This window comes from Cololabis saira, chromosome 18 (assembly GCF_033807715.1).
Source record: "Cololabis saira isolate AMF1-May2022 chromosome 18, fColSai1.1, whole genome shotgun sequence".
NCBI lineage: Eukaryota > Metazoa > Chordata > Actinopteri > Beloniformes > Belonidae > Cololabis > Cololabis saira.
Genome location: NC_084604.1, coordinates 36,273,379 through 36,288,354, shown reverse-complemented (window position 1 = coordinate 36,288,354; position 14,976 = coordinate 36,273,379). Strand labels below are relative to the sequence as shown.

The 14,976-nt window shown below is 42.0% G+C and overlaps 1 protein-coding gene across 1 annotated transcript; it reads right to left on the bottom strand.

Annotated features, from left to right (window-relative positions):
- Positions 1-640: 640 nt before the first annotated feature.
- On the bottom strand, positions 641-14,641 carry LOC133418395 (uncharacterized). Its single transcript, XM_061707043.1, has 5 exons — positions 14,592-14,641; positions 13,224-13,541; positions 2,140-2,433; positions 1,895-2,001; positions 641-1,590 (listed from the first exon to the last, which is right to left on the bottom strand). Exons 1-5 carry the CDS (start codon positions 14,638-14,640, stop codon positions 1,525-1,527), a joined length of 834 nt encoding a protein of 277 aa, XP_061563027.1. The 5' UTR covers position 14,641; the 3' UTR covers positions 641-1,524.
- Positions 14,642-14,976: the final 335 nt, after the last annotated feature.

Here is a 14,976-nt window from a genome sequence, read left to right as displayed (position 1 = left end):
GTCGCCACGGTAACACTTTTGAAAGAGAAAAGTAATGCGCGTAGACGCGAGATGAAGACGCACATTTTGAGGTATAACACACCTGTGTGCACGTTACGGTTCGGGCCGTATTAATTGCCGAAGGAATGGCATAAATTGCGCCAAAATTACACAATAAATTAAAAATGGCTGACTTCCTGTTCGGTTTCGGCCATGGCGCCAAGAGACTTTTCTTTAAGTTGCAACATGATGCAGGTGTGTACCGATTTTCATGCATGTACGTCAAACCGTATTGTGGGGCTTGAGGCACAAAGTTTTCCGGGGGGCGCTGTTGAGCCATTTTGCCACGCCCATTAATGTAAACCATTAAATATCAAATTTATCACCAGGCCTGGCTTGCATGCAAAATTTGGTGACTTTTGGAGAACTATCAAATATGGACCAATCGGATGAAGTTGGGCGCACTTTTTGCCGTCTAGCGTCGACGTTAACACTTTTGAAAGAGAAAAGTAATGCGCGTAGTCGCAGGATAGAGACGCACATTTTGATGTATAACACACCTGGGTGCACATTACGGTTCGGGCCGTATTAATCATAGATAAAATAGGTTCCTAATCCAGTCAAAGAAAACAAGAGGTTGGTCACTGTTTTTCCATATTTATATTTTTATTTACATAAAAAAAGCCCCAAAATACAAAAAGACGCCATATTTGTGAGGTTAAAGCGATTTATCTTCAGTTGCTCTGAGGGACTGCAGTCATTGAAAGAACTGGAGTTACAATATCCATGGTAATGTACAACACAAAAACACTAGCGCAGTTGTTCACCGGTTTTGTTGGAGGATCAAATATTCATCCACCGTTTTGTTTGCAGGAGGTTGGCTCCATCGTTTTATTCACAGCTGCGGGTTTTAAAGCACGCTTCAAGAAACGTTGGAAGAAAATGTTTACCTGCTTACCGTGGAAAGACAGTCTGATATCAGAAAGCCTTTCAGCAAAGCTAGAACTGCTAGAGGAGAAAAATAACAAGCCCACGTTTTTTCAGTGCTGTAGCCAGGCTGATTAAAGACTCTTAGCGGGCAGACTTACATTAATAACACAATCGTGACCTCATCATGGGAAGCTTCCTAACGTTCCACCACCTTAGTTCTGTGTGTTTTCAGACAAGAAACTCGTTCAATTTCAAGTTTCACTGTAAAAAAAGGATTTTAACGAGATAAAAAGATTAAACTATCCAACAAAATGTACAAATCCTGTTTAACCCCACTGAGGATGCTCTCGTCATTGGGAGACATCTTGAAGAAATAAACTCCGGATAAAAATGAATGTTACGATTGTAGAAGTCAGAATTATTCTACATACATGTAGGAAAAGAAAAACAATGAGTTCAGTCGGTGAAAAGGAGGCAGAGACTTTTTCTAAATCCAGGCCTTGATGGATAATTAAACAATAAATATGTTTTTTGCTGCAGTAAAAAGGGATAAGTTCATTTCTGCGCCGACTGCAGGTCAGATCTATTTTCACAGCTGATTTATAGATCTGTGGATCAAACAGAAGTATCGTTTTCATAGTTCACCACATCATCATCATCATCATCTTCTTCATTGTTCACCTGTGGAAACATAAAACAAGAGTTCATGTGTCATGAGAACACACTGCTAGTCCCTCCTTGCCTTGTGTCTGGTGTCTGCTCTGGTGTTCCTGATTGGTCATGAGCATTCTTGACAATGCTGACCAGGGTTGAAGGACCAGGGTGGGAGACTGGGGCTCTGGAGAAATCTGATTGATTATGTTGTTATGCAGCCGATGATTGTGATGAGACTCCAGTGAGGAGCTACTGGGGTTCTAGTGATAAAACTAACAAAACAAACTAACAGAGATGTTTTTTAAATCATGTTTTCTTGTGAGTTTCCTACCTGTTTCATCCTGTAAATGATGAGAAAAGTAGCAATGCTGACCAGAACCACCATCAGCCCCCTGACCACCGATCCAATAATCAGTCTGGTATTGATCAGACTGGAATCTGGAACCAAAGGATTCATAACAAAGTATATATTAACACTCTGTGACTTCATTATAAGTGTGGATATGTCTGCAGATTATAATTGTCCAGCTGTTCTTGCCCTAGTTTCCTTGTCTTCATGATTTCAGGGTGTCTTACCTGTAAAGTCCAGCGTGTATTCAGCATCTATCTTCACTCCGTTTCCTTCAACAACCTGGCAGGTGAATCTTCTCTTGGAGCCTCTCTGATGTTTCACAATCAGATCAGAAACACAGTTGTTCTGTCCTCCAGACACAAACCCATCACCTTCACCAAGCAGCACAGTTCCTGTCTCATTCACCCAGATGATGCTGTTCTGCTCACAGGGACCCAAAAAACTGTGTCTCATCAGAGAACAGTGTAATGTCACATCTCCATCCCTTCCTGGATCCACATCTGGTGGAGATGGAGAAACTGGAAGACAAAAAACTGTTATTACAGGATAAAAAATGTCCAACAAGCTGATTAAATGTGATAAAATGTGAGAATGTCTTTAATTTACTATCTTAGTTTAACTGATTGACTCGTGTAAATATCACAAATGTGAACTAACATCAATGATGAAGTTGGAGAGAATGTTGGTCAAATGATGTTTTACGAAACAAAGGTAAATTGCAAATGCAGAAAAATGCAAAATGCAGAAAAATGCAGAATGCATTAGCACTCTTTAGCACCCTTTTTCTTTCTGCAAAATGCAGAAAGAAAAAGGGTGCTAAAAGCCAAGTGCAGAGAACTAGAATAATTGGAGACAATAAAGAAGTTAAAGACTGCCAAGGCACGACAACAAGTGTATGAGCAGAGTGAGTGCTCAGACGGTGAAATACTCCATACTCCATACTCCATACTCCAGCTCCTCCATCAAGGTGTCTCACTGAAGGAGACAAGGGAAATCAAAAATGCAAGTAACCTATTGCACCGTCACTCTCCAACAAAAGCTGTGACACTTCTAAAGTGAGATAGTGTGGTGGATATACACACACAGGACAATTGTTAATTTGCAGAGTTATAATTCACGGCGACCTCGCCCAGGTTACATGCCTTGTTGTTCCTTTTACAAGGGATATTTATTTCCTTTAATTATACGTGCTACTTTAAGAGTAGAGACACACCTCAGAGGTGCTGACGTTTGTTCCTGTGCGACAGTCTAGCTGTGTGGTTTTTTGGTTTTCTAACTTGGTGAATTGAATTAAATGGAGTGCTCTCCAAAGAGGAATTAATCTCCGTCGTTTCTCTGCCTACATCCACCGCACTCCTACAATAGCACACTAAAGCAAGAAGATAGAACAACAGCTCTTGTAAGAGAATTTGCAGAGTCCATCAGTGCGAGTCGTATTCCTATACCTTAAAGGTATAGTTTGTGATGTTGGAGAGCTAGCAAGATTTGAAAGTGGCACCTCCTCTAAGCCCCACCCCCTCCTCCCCCTCCCGTCAGCGCTCCGTCCAAAGCCACGCCCCCACAAACTTTGGGGAACGTGCATTTGCAGGAGTCGAGTTTCCCAGGACATTTTGGACAGCACATTTTCAACAAAACGACCCCATGTCTCATTCACCGGCCGGTTTTAGGGTGGGGGGGGGCAGGGGTGGGCTGTTCCCACCCAAACGTGCGTCTTGCCCACCCAATCCAAGTTATGGGGATCCTTTATTTTTTTATAATTTTATTTTTTTATAAATATAAAAAAATATCACAGAATATCTGTACCGTTTCTGATTGGGTGGGCACTGCGCATCATTTTTAGACACAACAATGAACGCATACGGCAAAAGTTGTGTCTCGGCGGAGGGACCCGACGTCCCAGCAAAATGAGCAGAGAAGTTCAGAACAGCACACAGAGCACACACTGAAGGCTGATTTATGGTTCCGCAATACACCAACGCAGTGTCACGGCCTGAGGTTGAGTGGGTGTGTCTGGCTCCTCCCCCCCCTACCTGACAACACCTGCAATCACTCTGGTGCAATCATGCCCACAGCATTTAAGCCTCAGTCCCTCTTCAGCCCATGCCAGATCGTCTTGTGTTCTCCAAGCCTTCAAGCCGTTTACCAAGCCAAGTGAGTACTCCAAGTTTTTGACCCTTTGACCTCTTGATCTTTTTCTGCCCCCAGACCACGTTTTTGCCTAAGCCCTTGCCGGTACCTCTGCCTTCGCTGACAGCTTTTTTGGACCTTGACCTTTGCCTGCCCCTCGACGGATTTTTGCCTGATTCCTTGCCTGCTCAGATTTACTCCAATAAATCTTTTGAACCGTTTTCCCTTTGTCTGCATTTGTGTCCATTCCTCGTGTGCCTGACACGCAGAGCCTACGGCATAGGGTACGCCGTAAGGCTGATTTATGGTTCTGTGTTACACCAACGCAGAGCCTATGGCATAGGGTACGCCGTAAGGCTGATTTATGGTTCCGCGTTACACCAACGCAGAATGGTGCGCGTCGCCGCGTACCCTACGGCGTAGCAGTGCCTCCAGAGCCTGCAGGGCACCGCAGCACACCGCCAACCGCACTGGCGCTCTCCGCCCTCGCCGGGATGGAGATGCCTCCATCCCCACAGACTCCCATACTGGGGGTCCGTGGGGGTCCGTGGGGCAGACCCCCAGTAGCGGACAACCTGCGCCGCAGAATCGCACTTTGGCTTTCTTTTTTTAGCCTTTTTAGCAGGGCGAACCGTAACATTCGACATGACCGCCCGACCGCGAGCCGGCGGTGAAGCCGGGAGCGGCGGGGGCCCTCCGATGTCAGGCCGCCGTTGCCAGTCGGTCTGGAGGAGCGGGGGGGAGGTTACACTGGGACACTCTGAGCCGAGGACGACCTGTGGGAAGTGGACACGTGGGGCTGGAGGCAGGCTGGAAGCAGAGTGCACGCATGGGACGGAGGGGGGCGTGGGCGAGACTTACAATGAAGGCATCTGATTGGTTCTTTCCCCCCTGCCAATCCTCTGGTCCTCTGACCAAGCCGTGCCAATCGGTGCGCAAAAAACAGATTGGTCAGAGTTTTTACAGGATTAAAGCTGTCAGAGAGGTCGGATTTTTTTCTTTCCTTTTTCTGAACACATTATTCAATGGCTACTCTCTGGATGGAAGGACCATTTCACCCAGTATAACAATAAATGTTTTTGAATACGATTACAGACTATACCTTTAACCAACAATGTTCAATGGTGACCCACTCAGATACAATGACTGGAAAGTGTCCTTTCAGACACTCATCGACAGGAAAAACATACCAGATGAGGAAAAGATATACTATCTGCGAAGGTATGTGGGTGGAATTGCCAAGAAGGCTATAGAGAGCTACTTCCTGCTAGGAACAGAGTCAGCCTATCAAGCAGCATGGGTCATCCTAGAGGAGAGATATAGCAATCCATTGCTCATCAAAGCTTTCAGAGACAAGCTTGATTCATGGTCCAAGATAAAATCCAAAGGCAGTGTGGAACTTCAAGAACTTGACGATTTCTCTCCGCAGCTGTGAGGCTGCTATATCCCATGTCAAGGGTCTTGAAGTACTCAATGACTGCAACAAAAATCTGAAAATGCTTGCTAAACTTCCAGACTGGAAGACCTCAAGATAGAATAGGAAAGTTATGGAAGTGGAAGAAATGAGTCAGAAGTTCTCACGTCTCAGCCAGTTCGTGGAGTTCCTCACACGTGAAGCCAAAATCTCTTGTAACCCAATAACCTCCCTCTATGCTCTAAAACCACATGAAAGTAAAAAAAGAGCAAGATTTCAAAGAACAGAGGCCCTGGAGCAAAGGTAGTAGCAACAAGCTCAGATGAAAGGACAGTTGTCACAAGCTGTGTCTTCTGTGAGAGGGCAGGTCAGCCTACAAAAGTGTTGTAAATGTATGGATGAGACAATCTCTGATCAGGTCAAGTTTGTTCAAGAAAGAAAGTTGTGCTTTGGCTGTCTGAACTCTGGCCATCGCTCAAAGGACTGTGATTAAAAAACATCCAACTTGCCTCCACGATAACCGCACCAAGGAACAAAGGATGTTAACAAGGCCTGATGGAACAAGAGACCGTGACAAGGGGAAGCAAGGTGGAACGGCCACAACATGAGGCTACAAGAACATCACCTGAGGCAACATCCAATAGAGTCATTCAGAATGTCAAAGACACTCATACGTCCACTATCATCCCATTTCGGGTGTCAGCCACAAGTGAGCCTGATCGTGAAGTTCTTGTCTATGCACTCCTGGATAGACAGAGTGACACAACCTTTCTAATTGAAGAAACAGCTAAGGCTCTAAACACAAAGAACAAACCAGTCCAAAACTGACTGGTCTACAAGTAAGAGGATTTTACTCAGACAGGATAATCCCTCTGCCAGCGACATACACAAGGGAATTTATACCTGCAAACAGAGACCATATTCCCACACCAGAGACTGCGAAAGCATGGCCTCATCTCGAACACATCGCGGATAAAATAGCTCCTCAGTAAAGCTGTGATGTTGGCTTGTTAATTGGCTACAACTGTCCTCAAGCTCTCGTCCCAAAACAAGTGGTGCCTGGTGAAGAAAATGAGCCCTTTGCACGAAAAACCCATTTGGGCTGGAGTGTAGTTGGCTACAGCAACCTGTCGTGAAGCAAGTGATACCAGGTATTCAGTCCTTTTCGAACCTCACAAGCGAAGTGCACTATGTCTGTAGAACACAGATCAAGGAAGTAGTCTCACCTGCAGACGTCATCAAGGTGTTGGAATCTGACTTTGTGGAAAAAGCTTCAGAAGACGGCAACCTCTCTCAAGAGGATCTCCGATTCCTGTCAACCATGGAAAGGGGTATCAGGCTCAAAGACAATCGGTACTATGAGATGCCACTGCCATTTAATAAAGAAAGGCCCAACTTACCTAACAACAAGGTTTGGGCCATCTCAGATGCCTAGAAAGGAAGCTGAAAAGGAATGAGCAGTACTATAAGGACTACAAAACCTTCATCGATGAGATCATAACCCGTGGAGATGCAGAAAAGGTCCCAGAAGAAGACATCAGCAAAATTCCAGCATGGTACATCCCCCACCATGGGTGTATCATCCACAAACGCCTGGGAAAATCTGTGTTTTCTTTGACTGTTCCGCAAGGTTTCAAGAGACATCTCTAAATGATCATCTCCTGACAGGTCCAGAGTTGACGAACACCTTGTTGGAAGTACTCTGCCGTTTTTCGTAGAGATCCTGTGGCGATCATGTGTGACATAGAACGCATGTTTCACCAGTTCTGTGTGAAGGCAGTAGACCAGGATTACCTACGTTTTCTGTGGTGGGAGAACGGAAATCTTGAAGCCCAGCCATCCATCTATCGGATGAAATTCCACTTGTTCGGTGCAGCGTCCTCTCCTGGCTGTGCCAACTTTGGACTCAAGCTCAAGCTCAGTTGGGATACACCTTACCTGATGATCTTCGACCCCTGTGGGAATATTGGCTCCAAGCCTTAAAAAACCTGGCTGGTGTGAAGATCCAGAGATGTCATGCTCCACCAAGCTTCAAGGTCCAACACTATGAGCTCCATCATTTCTCCGATGCCAGAGTGTCAGGCTTTGGAGAGTGCTCATATCTAAGAGCGGTCGGTGAATCAGGTAAAGTTAACTGTTCCTTATTCATGGGAAAGTCAAGAGTTGCACCTACTAAGGTCACGACCATACCAAGACTAGAGCTTTCAGCAGCAGTGGTAGCTGTCCGCACCAGTGACATGCTCAAGAAAGAGCTTGAAGTAGGCTGCTTACAAGAAATCTTCTGGACTGATTCAAAGGTTGCACTTGGATACATCAGTAACGAAGCCAGAAGATGTTGTGTGTTCGTAGCAAATCGCGTGGAACGCATCAAGGGAAGCACAGAGTCAGCGCAATGGAGGTACGTGACTTCTGAAGAGAACCCGGACGATCACGCCTCAACAGGTCTCAAGCAACCTGTAACTGGTTCACAGATCCAGTATTTCGTTGGCAGAAAGAGCTACCAATTAGAGATGTCAAGGTGGGGGGGGATCCCAAGTAGTGATCCAGAGCTCAAGACGGCCCAGGTTCATGACACCCAGGCAAAGGAAGTGAGGTCACTGTTGGATCGCCTGCACAAGTTCTCCGACTGGTCAAGAATGGTGAAAGATATTGCCAGGCTCAAGCGCCGTGCATAGGAAATCAAAGGCCTTAGGCCAAAGTCCTGTGAAGCCACCAGTTTAGAAGAAAGGAGAGAAGCAGAGCTGACCATAATGAAGATGGTTCAAGAAACAAACCTCTCTCAAGAGATTAGGTGCCTCCAGTGTCAGAAAGAAATGCGACTTAAGTCCAACAAGTTACACAAGTTAAGTCCTTTCCTGGATGATCAAGGAATTATCAGAGTGGGAGGACTCTTAACTCATGCTGCCCTACATCCACATGTGAAGCATCCAGCCGTCCTCCCAAGAGACAGTCACGTGTCGGCATTACTGGTCAAACACATTCATGAGAGGGTGCACCATCAAGGCTGGGGAATGACCATAAATGAGCTCCGCTCCAATGGTATATGGATCCTTGGATGCAGCAATGTAGTTTCATCCCATATCTACAAGTGCAGTAAGTGGAGGACGTTCAGAAGAAGCACAGAACAACAAAGGATGGCAGACCTCCCAGAATATCGTATGACAGCTACTCCTCCATTCACTTACTGCGGGATGGACTGCTTTGGACCATTCTTCATCAAGGAAAGAAGGAAGGAGCAAAAGTGTGACTATTATTTACCTGTATGTGTTCCAGAGCAATACACATCGAAATGCTCGATGACTTGACCACAGATGGGTTCATCAACACTCTGCGTTCCTTCATCGCCATTCGTGGAATGGTGCGGCGGAAAGATGTGATCAAGGGAACTTCATCGGTGCAAAGCGTGAGATTGTTGAAGCATTGAGAGAGATGGATCAAGAGGAACTCAAGGAACTGGGATGTGAGTTCATCATGAACACACCAGCTTCAAGTCATATGGGTGGCGTCTGGGAAAGACAAATTTGCACCATCAGAAGTGTCTTGACATCCATTCTAGAACATTCAGCCAAACAACTTGATTGCTCTTCTCTACGAACGTTTCTATATGAAGTCATGGCGGTTGTGAACAGCAGACCTCTGACCACCGATAACCTGAGCGATGCATCCAGTCCAGAGCCCCTGACACCCAACCACATTCTGACCATGAAGTCTGCTATCATATCCCATCCTCCTGGGAAGTTCGTCAAGGAAGATCTTTCCCTTTGCAAGAGATGGCGTTGAGTTCAACTCCTAGCCAACAACTTCTGGTCACGATGGAAGAAGGAATACTTCTTAAATCTTCAGCACAGACAGAAATGGATCAAAGACCGTAGAAATGCAAAGGTCAATGACATTGTTCTGCTGAAAGATGTTGCAACACCACGGAACCAGTGGAAGCTGGCAAAGATTATCGAAGTTTACCCCGGGAGAGACGAAAGAATGAGAAGACTCAAGTTGCTAGTCGGTGACTCAACCCTAGATGAAATGGGAAGGCATACCTCCTAACCGATTCACCTGGAGAGACCCATTCAGAAAACAGTCACACTGTTGAAAGCAGACTGAAGACTCCATCTTATACTCACTCTCTCTCAGTCCATTAGTTGGCCCATATTTAGACAGTATTTGGATTCATGTTTCTATGCAGTATGTATGTCTTTCTAAGTTCTAAGAAATCACTTGTGATTTGGTGGAATTGTAACTGCCGTATTGTCAGTTAGTTTAGATTTATTTATCCTCCCATTTTTTGGTTCCTACCTGTAATGCAGTATTCCAAGAGGCGGAACTAATTACTGCAAACCGAGTTTCCGTACAACACAATTAATTGACGGACCCCGCAAAAACTGCGCGATCAAAGCAACCAATAGATGAGCTCTCTAAAAAGTTTACAGATAAAAGAAATGAAGACTTAAAGAAGGAAAAATGATAAAAATACAGAAGAAGCAAGCGAGATTTAGCCCTCTTTAGTAGTATGCAGCCTACGAGGTATGTTTGGTTCTATTTCTGCATAGGTGTATTTTATTTTGCTATGATATACACTACCTGTTGTACAGCTGTGAGGACATACATAAGTGCATTTTTTTGTTAATTGTATCTTTATTTATTTTTCTCTTTCAACCCAGTTCTCACGGGTTGGTCTGATACAGAATTAAACCCTGTTCTTAACCATGACCTCAGGCCTCGTGTCTACTACTTGGGGGAGCTACAGTAAAGGTTTCTCTCATCTTTTCTGCACGTGTAAATAAACGTCAGGTGTTTGTGGTCCAGTTCCTCTGAGAGGATCCATCATGTTGAGGATGATCCCAAACAGACCAGATGTTCCAACCTGATCTCACAAAAATCTGTGAAATGCCCACGATCTCTTACCACTATTTCCCTTGGTACCAACACGGAAAGTGGTATAATTCCGTGTGTGCACCACGGATATTGTACCATGCAAAGTCAATGGGATCCGTGGTCGTGATATATACACGGATTATGACATTATTATTATTTATATATAATTCTTTGTTATAGTGGCTAGATTATGCGTTTTTGTCGCACAAGGTATTGTTTTTTACTGTCAGTTTGTAAAAGCATGTTTTTAACGCTGTTTTAGCAGTGTTTTATTGAGGTTTTAATGGGAGCACCACGGATATAGTACTATGCAAAGTCAATGGGATCCGTGGTCGTGATATATACACGAATTATGACATTATTATTATTTATATATTATTCTTTGTTATAGTGGCTAAATTATGCGTTTTTGTCGCGCAAGGTACTGTTTGTTACTGTCAGTTTGTAAAAACACGTTTTTAACGCTGTTTTAGCAGTGTTTTATTGAGGTTTTAATGGGAGCACCACGGATATAGTACAATGCAAATTCAATGGGATCCGTGGCCGTGATATATACATGGATTATGACATTATTATTATTTATATATTATTCTTTGTTATAGTGGCTAAAGTATGCATTTTTGTCGTGCAAGGTACTGTTTTTTACTGTCAGTTTGTAAAAGCATGTTTTTAATGCTGTTTTAGCAGTGTTTTATTGAGGTTTTAATGGGAGCACCACGGATATAGTACTATGTTTTGAAACGTTGCTTAATACGTTACGCCACTGAACGCAACTCTTTCTGTCGGCGAAATAGAGCAGCAGGACAAAACGTTAAAATAGCACTAATAAATGCATATATTGATCTTTTCCATCACATACATCTACTCACAATATAAATATACATTTTATGGTCACACTTTGTCTGTTGAAAAATGAGCGGTTATATGATTTCTGAACCCTAATGTCAACATCTTAACCCAAAACCGGAAGGAGGTTACCAGAACTACAATTTGTGCCAAGTTACAATACACACCATTGTGCTACGTCATAGCTTTTGTAGTTCCAATGAGTTAGCGCTTATATAAAACTGTGATCATGAACTTGCAAGCTTATTATATGTTTTTAAGGGTGGGGAGCACGCCTGTCTGGTCTGATTTTGACTTTTGTATTGGTAAGAGGGTGAAATCATGTTTTTTATAGGTTTTGACCCTATTCAGTGGCGCCCCCTATTGGTGTACTGTCGTGCATGATAGTAGAGGTGCAGCGCTTTCCAAAACTGTTGACCCCATGTCTCTAGCATATTTTGTTGTTGAATTATAGGCCTTCAAAAGTGTCACAGGTATAAGGTTCAAAGGGCCCACCTGGGGAGCAGGAATTGCCCACAAATCTCATATTGACATATGTTGCTCCTGAGGTCAAGACCTTTCCAACAATGTCTTCACTGTTGTCCTACGACAAAGTTTGATTTTCTTGTTGGTAGTATATTCAGAGACCTTTTTATGGGCCAAGCTGGAAACAATCAGTCAAAATCTTTTAACGAGTATTTTGTGGCCAAATTTCTTTAAGATATTGATGATAGTATTATACACAGTCATACTATTCAATTTGGACCAGTTCTGAGTTTATTTCCCCCTTTAAATACTGATTGTTTCACCTTTTGAAATTTTCCCATTAACTTAACATGGCTATTTATAGACCCTTTAACCACTTCCCCAGTCTGACAGGATGATCCTGGATGATCAAATTTATAATATATCATAGTGCTAATACATTTCTGTGTGTTTAAGTTATGCAAACATATCTTAAAAAAAAAAGTTCTGGTAACCTCCTTCCGGTTTAGGGTTAAGATGTCATTATTATTGTCATTATTATTATTATTATTATTATTATTATTATTATTATTATTATTATTATTATTATTATTATTATTATTATTATTATTATTATTATTATTATTATTATTATCATAATCAACTAGTATTCAGACTGAATTATTAGCCATAAAAATTCATTCGGGGGCATCCGTCACGTGATCAGGATCCCCCCTCGTCACTCTATGACGTAGAGGGGACGCCCAGGGTTGACGAAATGGGAGAAACTTTAAATATCGCCTGTCTCTTCTTAAAACAGCGTTAAAAACGTGCTTTTACAAACTGACAGTAAAAAACAGTACCTTGCGTGACAAAAACGCATAATTTAGCCACTATAACAAAGAATAATATATAAATAATAATAATGTAATAATCCGTGTATATATCATGACCACGGATCCCATTGAATTTGCATAGTACTATATCCCTGGTGCTCCCATTAAAACCTCAATAAAACACTGCTAAAACAGCGTTAAAAACGTGTTTTTACAAACTGACAGTAACAAACAGTACCTTGCGCGACAAAAATGCATAATTTAGCCACAATAACAAAGAATAATATATAAATAATAATAATATCATAATCCGTGTATATATCATGACCACGGAACCCATTGACTTTGCATAGTACTATATCCGTGGTGTTCCCATTAAAACCTCAGTAAAACACTGCTAAAACAGCGTTAAAAACATGCTTTTACAAACTGACAGTAAAAAACAATACCTTGCACGACAAAAATGCATACTTTAGCCACTATAACAAAGAATAATATATAAATAATAATAATGTCATAATCCGTGTATATATCACGACCACGGATCCCCTTGACTTTGCATGGTACAATATCCGTGGTGCCCACACGGAATTATACCACTTTCCGTGTTGGAGGAAGAGGTCGTGGGCATTTCACGGATTTCTGTGAAATCAGGTTGAGATGTTCATGTCACTGACAAATCCACACAAGCTTTTAACAGCGTTTCACTCAGAGTTCATGAGGAGGATTCAAACTGTCAGTCTGGAGGTTATTAAGTCAAAACACTTACCTGTTAAAACACTCAGATACACATGTGTGTCAAAGTAAGCATCATATCCAACCCTACAGGTGTAACGACCAGCATCTTCAGCAGTGATGTTGTTGATGATCAGAGAGCAGTTACTGCTCAAACTCATCCTGTCAGCTCGAGGTGACGTCTTCTTGATATTTCCATCAATAATCTCATCTTGTGTGTTTCCATTTTGAATGTTGTTGTAAAACCAGTGAACATGAGAACATGGGTCGGATGATGAATCGCATTTTCTTGGTAAAACGACGTCATCTCCAGCTCTGTGATGGAGAACGATTCGTCCATCACTGATTCCTGCTGCAGAGAAAAACACTCTGAGAAAAGTTTTACACTTCACACATCAACCTGATCCAAGAAACATATTTAACCTACATATTCAGGTTTGTCAGCACATAGGCAACATTCAATAACCTCACACATCCTCCATCATTTTCACTTTTTGGTTGAAATCAACTGCTCCCAAAATACACTCAAATCTGAGCTCAAACGTGTGAATGATGAGAGCTGCACACCAGCAGGTACCCGAGGCCCAGAATTGAGAAATACTGTTTTAAGTTAAAAGAAAGTTGTTTTGAGATTGAAGTTAATACAAAATTAACATGACCCACTCACTTTTAGCTGAATAATATATTTGGTTTCATGGAAACATAAAAAGAGGAGGCAAACTTTCCTCTTCTGCATCAACTTTGAACAATTTTCTCAGAAACAGAAGAATAAAAGAAGAACTTTTGGTGAGTCAAATGAGTCAAATTTGAAAAAAAAATGTACAACTACTCTGTGTTTTATAAATATGTAAATATGTATGTTGTTTCTTCTGAATTCTTTACCTTGTCACACTTCAATGTAAAAAAAGATAATCTGAGCTGAAATATATATTTGATTTTATAAAACAGCCTGTTTTTGCAGAGACATGTAGGCAGTAACCAAGTTCTGTTTTTGTTAATGGACTGAAATCAATGACATGAGGGTGTTATTATTATTATTTGTTATTTACTGTTTAATTGTGTACTGTTTACTGAAGCGTAGTCTTAAATTAAATACTTGTGATTTTTGAAAACCGTGCAAAGTTACACTAGTGATGGATAAGCCCTGAATGCAGGCATTGTGACATAGAATTGTCAAATTGGTTTAATTCACCGTACGAATTGTTACAGATTATTTTTGTAATACTGTATTTGACCCGATCTTTGTACGTTTTGACCATATAGAAACGTAATTCTTGCCATTTTAAGAATGAGATGTACCTGCTGTACTCTACTGCCCTTACTTTTTAACAACTTGTGCTTCTTGTAGTTTATTTTAAATCACAAAAAGCCCCAAAACACGTGAAATAAAGTTGATCTTTACCTTCAAAGTGAAGCAGTAAAGTGATGAAGAGCTGCAGCCGTGGTGTCATTCTGTCTCTGCCGGAGGAAATGATGCTTCTCTCTGCTTCTCATCTGAATATGTTGATGTTAGTTCCTGTTTCTTGTTAATTTAGTGGTCAATGATATAAATACTTCTAGAAATACTTCTAGGTCTGTATGTGATGATGTAACTTCCTGTTTCTGGGCGACTTAATGACTAAAAATGCCTTTAAAGTAACACCTCTGACCCTGACGTTTGTGTGTTTGCTGAAAAGCGTGATAACAAGTAAAAGTTAAAAAACAACCATAAACTGTTTGAAAGTGAACATGCAAAGATATTTCTTTAGAATATTTTTTCAATCTGTTTAAGTTACTGATTATGTTTT